This window comes from Cibotium barometz, chromosome 30, assembly GCF_041138505.1.
Source record: "Cibotium barometz isolate CiBa-2024 chromosome 30, ASM4113850v1, whole genome shotgun sequence".
NCBI lineage: Eukaryota > Viridiplantae > Streptophyta > Polypodiopsida > Cyatheales > Cibotiaceae > Cibotium > Cibotium barometz.
Window position 1 is genome coordinate 37,181,864 of NC_141075.1, and position 18,648 is coordinate 37,200,511.

General features: G+C 45.7%; 1 protein-coding gene across 3 annotated transcripts in view; it reads left to right on the forward strand.

Annotated features, from left to right (window-relative positions):
• The window catches only part of LOC147621442 (beta-glucosidase 24-like), a 53,829-nt gene extending 39,380 nt beyond the window's left edge, over positions 1 to 14,449 (forward strand). For 2 of the 3 annotated variants that reach the window (XM_086824177.1, XM_086824178.1), the window contains exons 12-13: positions 13,659 to 13,764; positions 13,908 to 14,449. In XM_086824177.1, the coding sequence (XP_086680303.1) occupies positions 13,659 to 13,764; positions 13,908 to 14,124 (323 nt within the window). In that variant the 3' untranslated portion in view covers positions 14,125 to 14,449. Of the gene's footprint in view, positions 1 to 13,443; positions 13,765 to 13,907 lie in introns of all 3 variants that reach the window. The other variant, XR_015269829.1, reaches the window with a different exon arrangement.
• The last annotated feature ends 4,199 nt before the right edge of the window (positions 14,450 to 18,648 follow it).

The following is an 18,648-nucleotide window of genomic DNA, read 5'->3' on the forward strand; positions in this document are numbered from 1 at the left end:
AACTAATGGCATCTCACCATTCTGACTATCCTCTTCATGCACACTCTTAGCATCACCAAAAAGTGGGTCTGCATAACCCTCATCCACATCTTCTTCTCCTTGGGTCAATCCCAAACATACTTGGGCCTCACTTGCCCACTGCACAGCCCCAGTTAAAAGCATATGCATTAACAATTTGCAACCCAAATCCTTGGGCCTTTGATTACCTTGCTCATAAGCATTCACTGTTGTGGAAAATTTTTCGTCTTTTTCTAGCATAGCATTCCCAGACCTCATAACCCCAAATTCACCTGACTCTTGGCTCCCACATGCCGGGTTGCTCAAGCATTAGTTCTTCTTTAACCGGTTCAATAAGAAAATTCCGAGAATCCAGCAGATAAGCATTGCTCTCACTCACCGGATCATCCGTGACCAGCTTTCCACTTCCACTGTCCTCTTCGGAAGAGAGACTCATTTCCGAAGGTGCTTCAAGCATCATCTTGTCCTCTACTTCCTCATTGCCAACCACCTTTGGTTCTTCTTCAGGCTCAAGATTTTCCCTTGTCTCACCCATCGTGTCAAATCCTGCTAGATCCTCCATTTGCAATCCATCTCCTTCAATCTCTTCGTCTACTTGCTCTTTCACTCCATCCTCTTCTTGTAGACCATCTTCTGTCTCTCCCCTCCTCCCCTTAGGTTCCTGAACTGGCTCTTTAAGCCAAGAGAAGCATCTGTCGACATCTAAATCCCTGCCTATGATTGGCAAAACCTTATTCTCTGCAAGAATTTTCTCTGCTTGAACTTTAGAAGCATAAATAACATCACTTAACACACCCTGACTAGTGGAAACATTATAAGAAATCTGGTAATTCTCATAACCATAAGCTGGCATAACATCCACCGCTATAGACTTCACAGTGCTCTCATTAAACTGCCCAAAATCCTTGGCGACTGCCTTAGGATTTACCTGGTACATTCCCCTGCCAATTTGTTGGTACATAGTAGGTGTTCGTTGTTGCACAAAATCAACCTGGACCATATTCACATCAAGACAACCATTCTTGACCACTTCGTCTTCCTTGATCATCCCATAATCCGCCATTTTCTTCAGCTTCCATTCTTTCTCTTCCGCAATCCTCACCGCCTCTTCATAAGTAGAAGGTTGCTTCAAGTCCACTTTTACCAACAAACTTTGCTTCAAACCTGCTATGAATTGCTTCTTCTTCACAAACATGGGGGGAACTTCTGTTTCAAGAGCTAAACACCATCTTGTCCATAGCTCACTGAAAATTGTAACATAACTTGCCACACTCTGGCTTTCACCTTGCTTCAGCTGTTGGAGCTCCTGCCAAACGTCATTGGGATCTTCTCTTCTCTGAAACTCCTTTGTAAGGGCTTCTCTCAGGTTTTCCACCATCGTCATTCGAGATGAGCTACCAATCATTCTTTTTGCTTCAAACCCTCGAAGCCATGTACCCGCTGTGCCCTTCAAAAAGATCTGGAAGAGCCTTAAAATTTGATCCGGATTATCCACATGGTTGGTAATACATGCCACTTCCATTTGCTCCAAGAAATCCTCTACATCCTCATTCTTATCACCATGAAATTCAGGATAAGCAAACGCCATGGTTGCAACCTGTAAACTGAAGGTCCAGAGTTCGATCCTCAGTGGGGGCACCAAAAAACTGTCGGGAGGCTGGGAAAAGAAGAAATGCCTCTATAGCTACCTACCGAGCAGCCTTGGAAGACACAACAAACACAAGGGGCACCACTAGCACGATGCTGGAAACAGAAATCACTGTCACTCTTCACCACCCACCCACGCCATATAGACAACACAAAACAAAACCTATATTTCAGTAGAAATCCTCATCTCTACATAACTGGATATCTAAAATGTCCTCAGAACCGTCCTCATCCAAAATCCATTCACAATCTGCCCACTCCCCCTCTTTTATATAAACAACCACTGACCAATAACCAGAAGAACTATTGGAAAATACAACTTCAAAGAGTGTGGGATCTTCAAAATACAACTCATCGACATCTGGACCTAGTTCTAATACTAGATACATGACAGTAACACTGCACACCAACAAAATATATATGTATATCCCAGTAATCACCTACTGCTCACAGCACTGCTCTGTAGCCCTCTCTTCAGCAGCATCCGGTTGCAAGACGGCCACACCACCTCAAAAGCGGCAGCTCCTCTCTTTACGTTTCCAGCCGTCACTGCTTATCCTTCTTAAGCTGCAGGCAGCTTAAACAGAACGCAGGTTGGGCAGGCGCCTCTGTACGTGAAAGTGGCTCGCGGGTGATTGCGAAGAGTGAAGGTGCTAAGTGGGATCCGCCTGCGTGAAGGCTGGCGAGTAAGTGAAGGTCGCCTGGTGATATTGGTGAGGCTGGCGACGTGACGAGCTGGAAGCTGCGGGCGACTAGAGGGCCGACGTGGAAGCCTTGGTAGTGGTTGGCGCAGAGAAGCTGCCAAAGGATTGACAGTCGCGAGGAGAGCTGCTGGGGTGCCGCCTCAGAGGTGTGTGCTGTTGGTGCAGTTGTTGGCAACGATACCGGACTGTAGAGGCTGGCGCAGAGGAGAGGAGAGAGTGCAGAGCTAAGAGACTGCTGGGTTTTTCATGTGTGGGCGAGGAGCGAGGGCGTGGAGTCGCCTTCTGGCAGAGACAAAGAAGGGAGAGGTAGTAGCCGCCTGGAGATAAAGCGGACGCCTTGCTGTGATTCTGCAGAGCTGTAGCGAAGGCAGCCGCCTTGGATGAGTTGGCGTGGAGGCTGGTGAAGAGCAAAGGAGCCGCCTCTGGCAACTGTGAGACTAGAGGTTGGTGCAGCTGCTGCGGAGACAGATGGTCTTTCAGGTTTGGGTGGCCTTGTTTGGAGGTGTGTGGCTGGGCGCAGTAGGAAGGCTTCTCTGGGAAGGACAGAGCAAGTACAGGGAAGGTGGCCGTTTTTCTTGGTTCTGTTGTGGGGAAGGTGTGCAGAGGAGCCGCCTTGGTGTTGTGTTACTGAAGCTGCTGGGCGACTTGCTGTTTGACGTCAACTGCAGGCCGGGAATTCAAGGGAAACAAGGCGCCAGGAGGTTTTAGCGCTGACGGGAGCTGATAGCTCGAGGGATACAGAAGGATAAGTAGTGACGGCTGGAAACGTAAAGAAGAGAGGAGCTGCCGCTTTTGAGGTGGTGTGGCCGTCTTGCAACCGGATGCTGCTGAAGAGAGGGCTACAGAGCAGTGTTGTGAGCAGTAGGTGATTACTGGGATATACATATATATTTTGTTGGTGTGCAGTGTTACTGTCATGTATCTAGTATTAGAACTAGGTCCAGATGTCGATGAGTTGTATTTTGAAGATCCCACACTCTTTGAAGTTGTATTTTCCAATAGTTCTTCTGGTTATTGGTCAGTGGTTGTTTATATAAAAGAGGGGGAGTGGGCAGATTGTGAATGGATTTTGGATGAGGACGGTTCTGAGGACATTTTAGATGTCCAGTTATGTAGAGATGAGGATTTCTACTGAAATATAGGTTTTGTTTTGTGTTGTCTATATGGCGTGGGTGGGTGGTGAAGAGTGACAGTGATTTCTGTTTCCAGCATCGTGCTGGTGGTGCCCCTTGTGTTTGTTGTGTCTTCCAAGGCTGCTCGGTAGGTAGCTATAGAGGCATTTCTTCTTTTCCCAGCCTCCCGACAGTTTTTTGGTGCCCCAACTGAGGATCGAACTCCGGACCTTCAGTTTACAGGTTGCAACCATGGCGTTTGCTTATCCTGAATTTCATGGTGATAAGAATGAGGATGTAGAGGATTTCTTGGAGCAAATGGAAGTGGCATGTATTACCAACCATGTGGATAATCCGGATCAAATTTTAAGGCTCTTCCAGATCTTTTTGAAGGGCACAGCGGGTACATGGCTTCGAGGGTTTGAAGCAAAAAGAACGATCGGTAGTTCATCTCGAATGACGATGGTGGAAAACTTGAGAGAAGCCCTTACAAAGGAGTTTCCGAGAAGAGAAGATCCCAATGACGTTTGGCAGGAGCTCCAACAGCTGAAGCAAGGTGAAAGCCAGAGTGTGGCAAGTTATGTTACAATTTTCAGTGAGCTATGGACAAGATGGTGTTTAGCTCTTGAAACAGAAGTTCCCCCCATGCTTGTGAAGAAGAAGCAATTCATAGCAGGTTTGAAGCAAAGTTTGTTGGTAAAAGTGGACTTGAAGCAACCTTCTACTTATGAAGAGGCGGTGAGGATTGCGGAAGAGAAAGAATGGAAGCTGAAGAAAATGGCGGATTATGGGATGATCAAGGAAGACGAAGTGGTCAAGAATGGTTGACTTGATGTGAATATGGTCCAGGTTGATTTTGTGCAACAACGAACACCTACTATGTACCAACAAATTAGCAGGGGAATGTACCAGGTAAATCCTAAGGCAGTCGCCAAGGATTTTGGGCAGTTTAATGAGAGCACTGTGAAGTCTATAGCGGTGGATGTTATGCCAGCTTATGGTTATGAGAATTACCAGATTTCTTATAATGTTTCCACTAGTCAGGGTGTGTTAAGTGATGTTATTTATGCTTCTAAAGTTCAAGCAGAGAAAATTCTTGCAGAGAATAAGGTTTTGCCAATCATAGGCGGGGATTTAGATGTCGACAGATGCTTCTCTTGGCTTAAAGAGCCAGTTCAGGAACCTAAGGGGAGGAGGGGAGAGAAAGAAGATGGTCTACAAGAAGAGGATGGAGTGAAAGAGCAAGTAGACGAAGAGATTGAAGGAGATGGATTGCAAATGGAGGATCTAGCAGGATTTGACACGATGGGTGAGACAAGGGAAAATCTTGAGCCTGAAGAAGAACCAAAGGTGGTTGGCAATGAGGAAGTAGAGGACAAGATGATGCTTGAAGCACCTTTGGAAATGAGTCTCTCTTCCGAAGAGGACAGTGGAAGTGGAAAGCTGGTCACGGATGATCCGGTGAGTGAGAGCAATGCTTATCTGCTGGATTCTGGGAATTTTCTTATTGAACCGGTTAAAGAAGAACTAATGCTTTAGCGACCCGGCATGTGGGAGCCAGAGTCAGGTGAATTTGGGGTTATGAGGTCTGGGAATGCTATGCTGGAAAAAGACGAAAAATTTTCCACAACAGTGAATGCTTATGAGCAAGGTAATCAAAGGCCCAAGGATTTGGGTTGCAAATTGTTAATGCATATGCTTTTAACTGTGGCTGTGCAGTGGGCAAGTGAGGCCCAAGTATGTTTGGGATTGATCCAAGGAGAAGAAGATGTGGATGAGGGTTATGCAGACCCAGTTTTTGGTGATGCTAAGAGTGTGCATGAAGAGGATAGCCAGAATGGTGAGATGCCATTAGTTTTGAATGAAAGGAACTCCCAATTGGTATATCACCTAGATGAACTAGATGGGCAGGCGTGTATAATTGGAAGAGACATGCAACAGTGGCCTTTTGACCCTGGAGGCTGACAGTTTATGGATACTAACTGCTAGGACATGAATGTCCTGCAGGCTAGGTGGTTGGCAAAGTAAGAAAACTGTCGGGAGGCTGGGAAAAGAAGAAATGTCTCTATAGCTACCTACCCAGCAGCCTTGGAAGACACAACAAACACAAGGGGCACGACCAGCACGATGCTGGAAACAAAAATCACTCTCACTCTTCACCACCCACCCAGGCCATACAGACAACACAAAACAAAACCTATATTTCAGTAGAAATCCTCATCTCTACATAACTGGACATCTAAAATGTCCTCAGAACCGTCCTCATCCAAAATCCATTCACAATCTGCCCACTCCTCCTCTTTTATATAAACAACCACTGACCAATAACCAGAAGAACTATTGGAAAATACAACTTCAAAGAGTGTGGGATCTTCAAAATACAACTCATCGACATCTGGACCTAGTTCTAATACTAGATACATGACAGTAACACTGCACACAACAAAATATATATGTATATCCCAGTAATCACCTACTACTCACAGCACTGCTCTGTAGCCCTCTCTTTAGCAGCATCCGGTTGCAAGACGGCCACACCACCTCAGCTCCTCTCTTCTTTACGTTTCCAGCCGTCACTACTTATCCTTCTGTATCCCTCGAGCTATCAGCTCCCGTCAGCGCTAAAACCTCCTGGCGCCTTGTTTCCCTTGAATTCCCGGCCTGCATTTGACGTCAAACAGCAAGTCGCCCAGCAGCTTCAGTAACACAACACCAAGGCGGCTCCTCTGCACGCCTTCGCCACAACAGAACCAAGAAAAACGGCCACCTTCCCTGTACTTGCTCTGTCCTTCCCAGAGAAGCCTTCCTGCTGCGCCCAGCCACACACCTCCAATGTTTCACTTGCCTGCTTGCGTCTGCACATGCCCTTCTCACCTACGAGGTGTCCTTCTTTTGTGTCTTCGCCTCAGCACCTAGTGCTTCACACACGCTAAAACCCACAGCCAACTCTTTCGCCTCTGGTCCCTACACGATTCCCAGCAAGCGGTCTCTTTACACAGGGCCGCCCCTCACTGTCTTCTCTCTCTATGTCCAGGGCTTCTTCCACGCCAACCTGTAACGCCAGCTCGTCTCGCTTAACCAAGACGGCTCTTCACACGTCTCTCTCACCACGCCTCTGTTGAAGCCGCCAGCTAAAAACCAGTCGCCAACGCCAACAGCTGCGCCCTCTTGCGCTAGTACTCACCCCTCTTCAAGGGCAGCTCCCTCTGTGTGTGTACGGCTGCGCCAACTTGTAACGCCCGAGAAGCCCCCCAGTCTCTACACGACGGCCTTCACACCCCCAACGTCGGCTCTGCAGACTGACCCGGGCCCTTCGTTGTATGCGACTCCCCCCCCCCCGCGTATCTCCACCCAGCGGCAACTACACCTTCGACCCGACTTCGCCAATCTTCCAGATTTCGCACACTGGCAGCTACGTGAAGCTCCACGTGGTCATGCTTTTTTGGCCACATTGTTATCATCATTTTTTATTTCTTCTAAGGCCTAGAAGATGGCCATCCCCAATACCCTCATTTCACACCAATGATTTTGTGCCATCCCTATCCACATGTAGCCGCTCTCTCTCTTCCATTTCACCAATTTAAAGGCAACATTGGCCCCATAATCTTTTAACTGCTCCCATGCTCCACATACTCTTCAAATGCAGCCTTCCAATGCCCACTCATACCTGGGGACGCGTACACATTTCAAGCCATCAAACGGCCGATACCACCTGCAGGCTGACCTTACTCCAGACAGGCCTGTACAAAGCCTACAGCAAAACCATTCTCTCTGTACATCTGCCAAGGCGTTTCCGAGCAAAACTCTCACACAGGCCATGCATCCATATGTACACAAGCCCAAAATATCTCTCAGAAAAACGCCTGACATACTTTGCCAACCCCCCCATCTGCTAGAGCATTTATGCTCAGGAGCAAAAGCATAAATTCCAATAACTATCCACCAGGATCAAAAAGAAATCTCGGAGCATCTACCTTCCAATCCTTCAAGCATTTTCCTCTGTCAAATAACCATTGATATATCTTGTTATGGTCTTCCACTTTCAGCAACCCCCTGGGCTCTTCATATATGGCTTCATCAATATATACTGCATTTCCTTCTCCATACCAGCTCACACAGTTTTGTGATGGAAACAACCATTCCTTACCTCTACTCCCTTCTGACACATCTGATTCCCACTCAAAATCATATAGTGATTTAACAAACACCTGATCTTCAACTCACACCTCATGATCGTTCAATTTGCAACCTGCATCATTGGCTTCCAACTCTCTCTCTGGACAAACTGCCAGACCAAGACTATAGCCAAACCACTCATCCATATGCTGAGCATCAACATGTGGTGTATCCACCATAAACCCATTTCCCTTCAGCCCATCAACATCAAACACAGCAACTTCATGCACTGTAGACTCATCATTGTCACTTCCTTGTAGTTTTTCCAGCTTCAAGACCATTGGTGATCCTTCAAGATTCTACACATCTTGCACATGCATCCCTACCAAGTCTAAGCTCTCTAAACTCCCAGGCAAAGCATCTTGGTCCCCTCGACCAACAACAATAGCCTCACATGCATTCTCACTACTGACAACCGACTCATTCTCTTGGGCATGACAAGGAACACACACCTTATGATCAGCATCCGCACATGCAAAATCCATCATGTCATCATCCAGAATAGCATCTAACTCATCATCAGTCACTCCACCACTCCCTTCCTGCACAATTGGTATGCAAGTAATCTTCTCTAAGGAAGCCAACTCCAACAGATCATCCAGTGCATTATCAAGAACACAATCCAGCTCATCATCCAGTGCATTATCAAGAACACAATCCAAAGAGCATTCCAAATCACTTTCCACAACAGCATCGACATACGATTGCAAGGATATCTCTTCCTCCACACAAATTAGCACATCCATCTCTTCATTCGGCATAATAACATCTTCAACAACCCTGCTTTCCAAGAACAATGGCTTCTCTTCAAGACCTGTCAAGCACTCCTTTTGCTCTGGCTTTTTAACCTGTATGGAATTCTCATTCGGACACCCTTTCAACCACGAAAAGAACCCTGACGGCTTATCAAGCATACATTTATTCACCTGCTTTGACCTTGAAGGCATTCTTTCCAGCAAAAAACATTTGGCATCCTTTCCAGCATTAAAGAGATCCTCATGCACACCCTCTGAATGCATACCGAGCTCTGCCATCTTCTTTATCTTCCACTCCTTGTCCCTTGCAATCTGCACAGCATCCTCAAACGTTTTGGGTTTCTTCCCTTCGACCTTGAGCTTCAACACAGGAAGCAAACCACTTACAAACAATCCTTTCTTCACAAACATCGAGGGAGCCTCACTCCGCAAAGAAAAACACCATCGATCCCACAATCCTGTGAACACATGCAAAAAGTCATCCACATTTTGTCCTTGTCCCTGTTGCAAATCATTGAGTTCCTGCCATAGCACACTTGAGTCTTCAACTCGCTGGAACCGCTCCAAAAGAGCCTCTGTCAACCTGTCTAATGTCAAAACATTAGGTGGTACAGCCTTAGCTTCCTTTGCTTCAAAACCTTTGAGCCAATCTCTAGCATCACTCTTCAAAAAGATCCTCAAAAGCTTCAACACCTGCTCTTCATTATCAATATGGTTGCTATACTCTTCAAATGCAGCCTTCCAATGCCCACTCATACCTGGGGACGCGTACACATTTCAAGCCATCAAACGGCCGATACCACCTGCAGGCTGACCTTACTCCAGACACGCCTGTACAAAGCCTACAGCAAAACCATTCTCTCTGTACATCTGCCAAGGCGTTCCCGAGCAAAACTCACAGAGGCCATGCATCCATATGTACACAAGCCCAAAATATCTCTCAGAAAAACGCTTGACAGTGATCAATTGAAGTGTTGCCCTCTCCTTAGATCAAGTATCTCTGCCATGGGGCTGTCTAGAATGGAGAGGTCATAGAAGCGAGGTAGGCGCCTCCGATGCCGAGCAATAATGGCTCTGATCTGGCGATGGTGAGGATGCCGCGGTCGGGATCCTGGTGGGCGTGGCCGACGAGCACGACATAAGATAACTGCTCTATCAGTGGTGACTCCTTGGGAGCGTGGTCGGTGCTCTGATGGCCCAATGGAGGAGGTATCAGGAGGTGTGTGGGCTCGGTTGCTGGTGCTGGTGCCGAAGAAATCTGTCAGGGTCCTCTGTCTAGGTACATCATGGCTCGGCCTCCTGTCTGCCAAGAGGGTCTCTCTATGTCTCCTGAGCTCAAGTAGAAACAATCCCAAGCATCTCTGATCCTCAAACTCCATGACCCTGCGTAACGGCCCAAAACCCTCTCGGAAGAGGCAGTGATATCTCCCTCGGATCTCATAATAGACTGTACATCAGCAAACTTAGTGTTCCTCTGTCTCTACCTCCTAGTAGCATAGCTGACAAATGTGGTCATCCACGATCTGATGCACATATCGCCTTGTCTCAATCCGCAGCTGGTGTGATGAGGTCCGGATTTGTCCAATGGCACAACGTATCCCATGTGATAGGTGTACATCCATGTACGCCGGGCGGGTGATAAAATCATCCGGTGAGGTGTAGAAAATGGCTCTTGTAATGAGGGTCTGGGCGGCAATAAGGACTCCCTGTGCTTGCGGAGCTCCAGAAGGAGGAGCTTCAAGCATCTTTGGTTAGGGAAATCCTAGAAAGTGGCCCAAATCCGTCTTGGAAGAGGCAGTGGGACCTCCCCTTGATCTCATAGTATACCGGGCATTAGCATATATAGTGGGCCTCTGTCTTGGCCTTTGTATGACAAAGCTGGCATATCCTACCCTCTGGTGCAGCTGCCCCCAGCCCATATCCACACTTTCAACTGATGGGATGAGGCCTGGTTTTGTCCAATCGCACATCACACCCCAAATGACAGATGTGTGTCCATGTAGCGCGGGCGTATGATGAAACCGTCCTTTGTCAATCGAAGAAGATGATCTCTGTAGGAGGCCATCTTCATCCCCAGGGGCTGAACGGGTGAACACCAAGTCCTTTGAGTATCTAGTCTCACAATGTCCTTCCTGATGACCATATTTACCTCTGTACGGCTGAGAGAAAAGGAGGGGACCTCTATGTTGTATCGAAACTGGGGGAGTGCCCCCATGTACATGCCATGTATATCGAACGAAGTGCTTACCTGTGCATACTAGCATTGCATGTCTCCGTCTAGTGCAAGCTGTCTCAAGGACTCTAGGGTGAGCTGAGGGTATCTATTTGGTGGGAGCTCCCGTAATCTGTGCTAGTACGTCACTGTCTTGAATAGAGTCTCTGTCACAATCGGTGCAGCCCCCATCTTTGCTCACAAAATCTTCTGTATTACTGAAGCGCCAAGGCTTACTCCTAATCATGTGCGAGATCATCATCACTAGGGGCCTCTCAATCGGCTTCCACCCATCATATACCTCTTTCGTATCTGTCTGAGCTTGCTCCCCTCTCCGTCTCCTCTTGTGGTACAACTGGGACCCCAGATGGGAGCTCCATACACAATAATGCAGGTGTGACTAGTGTGTCCAATAGCCAGAGCTCCATCCTCAGCTCATGAAACTGTATCTGTAGGGCTGCATAGCCATGCATCAATCTGGTTTTGGCTGCCTTCTGCATTGAGAACTGTGGTCCAGAAAAAGTGATCCCAAGATATACATAAGAGGTCACATGCTCCATGGGCTCCCCACTATATGTAAATTGTGGTGCGGATCTGCCTATCCACTGCGTGGAGGTATTAAAGATCATAACCTTGGTCTTCCCAAGGTTTATAGTGAGGTCCTTGTCCTTGCAAAAGGCCCGTAATGCATCCAAATGCCTCTGTAGCCCCTCTGGTGAGTCAGAGATAAGGACAATGTTGTTTGCATACAATAGGATAGGTATCACGACTCCTGCCAATCGTGCTCGTGGTCCTCCTTGTCTGTCTATGTAGTCAGATATCTCATCAATGTATAGCCCAAATAGAGTAGGAGACAGGGGGCAGCCCTGTTTCACCTGATAGTGCTGTGCTCGTGGTCCTCCTTGTCTGTCTATGTAGTCAGATATCTCATCAATGTATAGCCCGAATAGAGTAGGAGACGGGGGGCAGCCCTGTTTCACCTGATAGTGCTGTGGTATTAGAAAACCAACCGCGGCGGGGAAACCTTCACATAAGGCCCTGTTAAACATATGAACCAAAAGTGGAGCCAACACATCCCTCGCATGGGAGAAATGCTCGGCAAGCAGCTCATCATGATCCTGTGCTCTCCCATTTTGCATCGTGTCAGTAGCATCTCTCACCATGCTCAAGTGGAAGGGAGGAATGGGGGGGACGAGGCTCAGGTGGGTGAGGGAGGGTTGGCTGTCCGAGGACGTGGTAAAGGGAGGTGGCGTGGGTATGCCATATGTCGTGTGAGGTGATCGGGGTTGGCAGGTGATGGTCCTGGAAGATCCTCCAGGCCTCCTTGCAGTCCCATCCCAGAAATAACTGGTACAGCTCTTGCTCAAGATTGGCTAGATAGGTTTGCTTCTTCCTACGTGTGAGACGTTGGAAGATCGCTCGCGCCTGCTGGTGAGTGGTGGAGCCTAGAGCAACCTCCCCTGCAGGCGGGCACGGGTCTCGCGGCACTCCTCATCATACCAGCTGTGGAACAGTCCCACCTGGTGGTCTGGGAGTGGATCTGGTGTGTGGGAAGGCAGTTGTGGGCTGCCACCTGTGTGGTAAACTCATCAAGTGGGATGTGTGGGTCGAGGTCGGAGAGTGTACGGAAAGTGGAGGCGAAGTAGACGGAAGAAGTCTCCCTGGTGAAGTGGTATCTTGGGTGGTTATGATGTGGTAGAGCAGGTGGCTAAGTGGTGTTCTGCATGTGAGGGAGAAGGCTAAGTATGCGTGATCAGCTGCAACACCGAAGGGGCGGGGCAAAATGGTGAAGTCCGGGATGAGTGCTATCAAGGAGAGAGCCCACCAAGTAGTCCACTGTACTGGCTCCATGTTCGAAGGGGTAGCAAGTGAAAGAGCTGGAACCAGGCCACCGGGCTAGGCCATTGTAAATGGCTAGTCTATGAGCCCCACCAAGGGCCAAGAAGTACTCCCCATAGTCCGTGCGGCCGCCATGTCCTGTGATGGCCGCTCGAGATCTGTGCTCACCATGTTGATCTCCTGGGACATGGGATCATCTATCTTGAAGAAGGGTACTTGTGCACTGGCGGTGCTGGCATTGAAGTTTCCAACTAGGAGGATATCCCCGAGGATGGAGAACTTCATAATATCATCATAAAGTGGCAGACTCCCCATGGGTGGCATATCTGGATGTGGATGGTGCAAAGTAGCACACTGCAAGGTAGATGTCTTGGGCCATCTCCGTCACCCACATGAACTGTGCATCCTCATCCCGTCTGACCACCTGTATCGCGCGTTGTAGCTCCTCTCTTTGTAATATGGCCACTCCGCCTGAGCCTCTAGTGCCTCCTGCTATGCCTGGCTGTGGGTGGTGGACGGACTCCCATCTATATCCCCTCACCTCCGGTAGTCAGCTCCCCTGGCATTGATGTGTCTCTGTATATATAGGACCATGTCATGCCCTCTAAATGTTTCCTCAAACAGGCCTGCATCTGTCTGCATGATTGCAGTTCCAGACCACAATCTCTAGCTTGGTCTCATAGGTCGTGCACCGTCATGGACAGCGCTACTGGGTGATAATCACCCTCACATCTCTGTACACTGCCCACTTCCCTGCCTTCCACACATCTGGCATGCACTCCCTCCTGTGTGCGACCTGGGCTGGTGTGAGGTCATCCTCAAGATAAGTCTTTTCGCCTTTTAAGGTCCGCCTTTTGGTGAGTCCATCTAACAAGTAAGGTAGGTTTCAAATCCAGAGGGGGGGAGAGAGAGAGAGAGAGAGAGAGAGAGAGAGAGAGAGAGTTAATGCTTTAATGTGCTCTCGGTCCTCCATAAAACAGGAACAATGGATCCCAACGCGTATGCACCTCTGCATGAAATACTCAACGATGAGCAACGAGTTGAATACATGTCACAATATCGGCACTGCAATCATCTGGATTGATAAGCAGATAATGCTCGTGTGTGTGTGTGTGTGTGTGTGAGAGAGAGAGAGAGAGAGAGAGAGAGAGAGAGAGTTAATGCTTTAATGTGCTCTCGGTCCTCCATAAAACAGGAACAATGGATCCCAACGCGTATGCACCTCTGCATGAAATACTCAACGATAAGCAACGAGTTGAATACATGTCACAACATCTGAGTGTTCTTAGCACTGCAATCAAGTAAAAGCTTTTTTATCACAAAAAACATTGGATTCATCATGTTATTACGTATGGGATATATAATTAAAGCATGATGATGATTGCATTGATTAACATGTGGAATGGTGGCAGCTTATCGTGTTGCATTGAAATGTATATTGTAGAGAGGAGCAACGCAATGTGAAAGGTTATTTCCAGTGGTCGTTGCTTGACAACTTTGAATGGGCCGAGGGTTATTCTAATCGATTTGGGCTGATCCACGTGGACTTTGAAGGTGGAGCAAAGCCCAAGCGGCGTGCCAAGTTATCCGCAGCATGGTATGCCAACTTTCTACGAGGCAACGTCCCTCTCTTCTTATATACTAACGGCGCTACTAACTAGCTTCTTATCTCAAATTTAATCTCTCCTTCGGAACCTTCCTTACTTGTTGGATGGACTCAATAGCGTTGTGGTTATCCACTTGACATTAAAACATATCAAATGTTTTGTATCTTATTGGTGATTTATAGAAACACAAACACTGAGCTACCCAGAAGTACATGGTCAAGTTCATGGTTCTGAGTTGAACACATACAAGGACTATGCCATCTATTTATGTTGTGCAATAGTGTTCCAAGTCATGAGCTTATCTTAGCCTTGAATCATGCGTCATTTGGTACTTTGCTGTAGAGCTATTAATGCAACTTCTCATGTGGATGTGCTAGCTCGTCCGTCTCATGACTCATTTCTTTGTCACAATGGAATTCTCCTTTGCTAAGGGGGTGAAGTAGTGCTTCCTTTGCCTGATCCATTAAGCCAAATGCAATAGAACACAAGCAAGAGGGTTAGGAGGACAAGCATTCGATTGCAAGAGGATGAATGTGTATTGCTCAACGTAAAAAATGACATTAGGAGGACAAGCATTCGATTGCAAGAGGATGAATGTGTATTGCTCAACGTAAAAAATGACATACATATATAAGTGGCTAGCTTTCATAGTAGGTTAGACAAAAGTTAACAAAAGTCTCGGGTCATTGTTTCTACTCAAAAGCAAGTATGTATATTAAGCAACTTGCATTGAGCTCATGGTAAGACCACTTTATAAAGCCCGCGATTGTCAAAAGATAGAGGTGTTGCCCGTTCGGGCGGGTAAGATTGCAAATTACTTTACGGTAGGTCAGTTGGGTGAAATCATGTTTAACCTACAAAGTGGCTAAGATATCTCCCTTTCAAATGGTGATTGCGTACTCGTGTCATTTGGGTTGGTGGTGAAGCTATTGTCAGGTCGGAGAGGGGTGGATGGCTTAGGATATGCCGTGAAATGGGTGTGTAAGGTCTAGTCGTAGATTTAGGACCAATCTATAGCTAGATGTACGGCATGTTAGTGATAATCTTTGCGTAGTCATGGTGTTAGGCAGCTCGTCAAGGTGGCATGAAAAGTATGTGATATAGGAGTTCTCTATATGAGGTCTTCTTTTGTGGTGGAAGCGGCTTAGGCCTTTGAAAATCAGGCGGCTAGTAGAAGTCATGTCCTTGGATGAGGCTTGAAGTTTTACACAAGGGCAGGTATACAATACAATGATTGGGTTTAGACTCAAAGTGGGAGAGGTGCCCTAATAACTTTACTCACTTGTTCCGTAGTTCGAGAGACCATGTTGGCTATCCACACAATGATTCACATACATGTTCATTTGGTCGTGATTTACAAAGGTTATATATGTGTGTGTGTGTGTGTGTGTGTAAGAGAGAGATAGTGAGTGGCAAAGGGTAGAGAGTGAGAAAGAGTGGGATGATGGGCAAGAGGGTAGAGAGATAATGATAGGAAGAGAGGGTGTGTATGTGTGTCTATGAGAGGGAGGTGTAGAAATCCTTAAAGGGTCTAATTTGTGTCCAAATTTTTCCTAATGTGCAAGCCACCATTTAAAGGGGGTATTTACAAATTGAATAAAAAAATGGTGTCTTTTATTCATGAAAAATTTATAGATAAGGGGTTTTTAAATTAGGCCTTGAATGCACGTGATATAAAGAGTTTACATATAGTGAACTCCCAAGACAACAAGTCATTTATCATTAAGGCTAATGACATGTTCTCCCACTTACTAAATAGACAAATTTTGAGATAATGTATGGGTAATATCTCTTCAAATTATTGATAAATTGGATGAACCCATGGTGGATGGTATATAGGTAGGAGGATGCTCATTCGGTCATCACATGCAAGCAAGGTGGTCCAACAAAGCATTTTTAAATGCCAAACTTACTACATATATGTATATATTCATACTAGATGCACCTAATTGAATGTTGCTTTGATTTGAGGCTCGTCTCAATCTTAAAAGAGGGTCATCCCATATATAGCACTGAAAGATGTCTCTCTCGATTCTAAAAGAGGGTCATTCCACATATAATATTGAAAGATCTCTCTATCTCTCTGTCTCTCACATGTATGCACACACACACACACACACACACACACACACACACACACAGATTCACTTTCATTGTCTTAATCCCTCAATTTATTTGTCTCTCTCACACACACACACATACATTTAGATATTCTCTATCTCATACACACACATTTAGATATTCTCTCTCTCACACACACAAACACACATATACATTTAGATACTCTCTCTCTTTCTCTCTCTCTCTCTCTCTCTCTCTCTCTCACCACACACACACACACACACACATTGTTAGGATCTTATGACACCTTGGAGAGAAGAATTACTCAAACTCAAAACATAGAAATTAATAGAACATAAACTTCTCACAAATTCAAGACCAAACCTTACGTAAACAATTCAACAAAATAGTATAAACCATCAAAGCTTGAAAATAGAGAAGACGTCACCATCGACACATGGTTGGGTTTAATCTCTCTTAGGTGTGGCTCATCATATTGCTCATCTATATTTAAATATAGAGAAGAAGTCACCATCGACACATGGTTGGGTTTAATCTCTCTTAGGTGAGTGTGGCTCATCATATCACTCACCCATATTTAAATATATTGATTCTTGCTATTTATAAAAAGACCATCCAAAAATAAAGCCAAATAATTTTTTGAGTCTTTAAGCGTACAAGATTCTTCAAAAAATATAGCAAGCCTAATTATAGAGTCTTAGGCCTACTAAAAGCAGAAAATACTAATTGGTATGTACGAAGGTTTGAGGCTGAGTCCTTCCAAAAATATAAATGCCAAATATGAAAACCTAGCAGGTAATCTCTTGTCATCCAATATGAAAATCCAAAAAGTGATCTCATGTCTTAACATAAGTGTTGTCAGTGCATGTGGAGAGACGGAATAACTCTCTCACTTGTAGCAAGAGTAGTATGATCCACACTTAGCTCAATCCAATGGGATTTGCATCCCTTTCGGAGCTAGGGATTCAACCCGTACCGGTGCACAAAAGCTTATCCATTTGATGGAGAGAATGTGAAGAAAACTACTACTATTGACATAGACTCAACACACACTCAAGCTCAATCTTGCTATTGCTCAACTCCACATTCCATTCATCCATACATCCAAACAAGAAGAAAGCCTAGCTATTGCTTACACAAGATCAAGCATTCTTCATTCTCAAATAATCATTTCCCTAGCATGCACACAACTCTTGAAGCTATCAATAAGAATCATGCATACTAGAGAATTGACAAAGGAAGAGAGACAAATATCAACTCATTGCATTGAATTAACAAAAGAATAGAACTTACAACAATGTAGATAGGGAGTGAGAAGAGCTTGCACCTCTATGGAAGAAGAGGGAGAGCTAGTCTCAAGAGAGCTCAAACATGAGTTTGCCCAATGTGTCCATGCTCTCAAATGAGCCACCTTTTATACAAAAATTCTAGAACTCTCAAAAGTTCCCATGTGGGATTATTGTGAAGCCCTCTCCCACATACATCTACAAAGTGGAACTCTTTACAAGAGCCCTAAGTATCTTTTTTTGTTGCATCCTTGTATTAATCTTCAACACTCCCCCCTTCCTATTTTGCGCACGTCCTCGAGCGCGGTAGTAGCAAGAGCTGCAACAAAAAAGACAATGGATACAAGTAAAGTCTCTTATTGAAAAAGAAAAAGAAAAGAAAAGAAAAGAAAAATCAGCAATGATGATTTCACACGTGAGCATACAAGTGCAAGGCTGATTAAAGTTTTAATGAGTCCTAAAATAGGTGAGTAAAGACTGGTCAAAGTGAGACTTAAGTAGTAGATAGTGCTACGTAAAGGCAAGTGTGCTTTGTACACCACAGGTTATGACCGTAGTCTCAATGTCCTACAAGTATGTAAGTTATTCCTAAGTGGCATACCTACTCCTAAATATGAGCAAAGGTGATTGGAACTCTCGTTTTTTTTTTCTTTTTTTCATTTTTTTTTCTTTTTTGATATGTGTGTAGAAGGTGATAAAGATTAAGGTTCTATCCCAAAGAGACCCAAGCAATGGCCAAGATACCTCCGCCAAGAGAATCTAAAGACCGCTAAGTATCTCAAGGGCGACAGACCTTTTTTCTTTCTGTTATGACCTAAGGAGTACCCCTTGAAGATGAAAGCATCGGTCTTGAGGGCCCATAGTGTACCCCCGAGTCCTACCAACATCTATCAAGGCGATAGATTCCTCAAAGTTCTTCTTCTGAAGTTTTTAGACATCAGTGTTCACCCCATGGAAACCAAGGCATCGGCCCCAAGGTGCTAAGACAACCTCAGGACCTACCAAGCATTTCACATGGCGGTAGACACTTCATGTCTCAATTCACTTTGTATATATATATATATTTTTAGGGTATATTTTCATAAATTTTTATGACTCCTAGCACCTAGCTCATATCTAAGAGGTAGCTACCACTAAGGATAACTAATATACCTTGAAAACATAAGTACTTGGCATACTCCATTGGTATATATCCTACACTGTCTTTAGA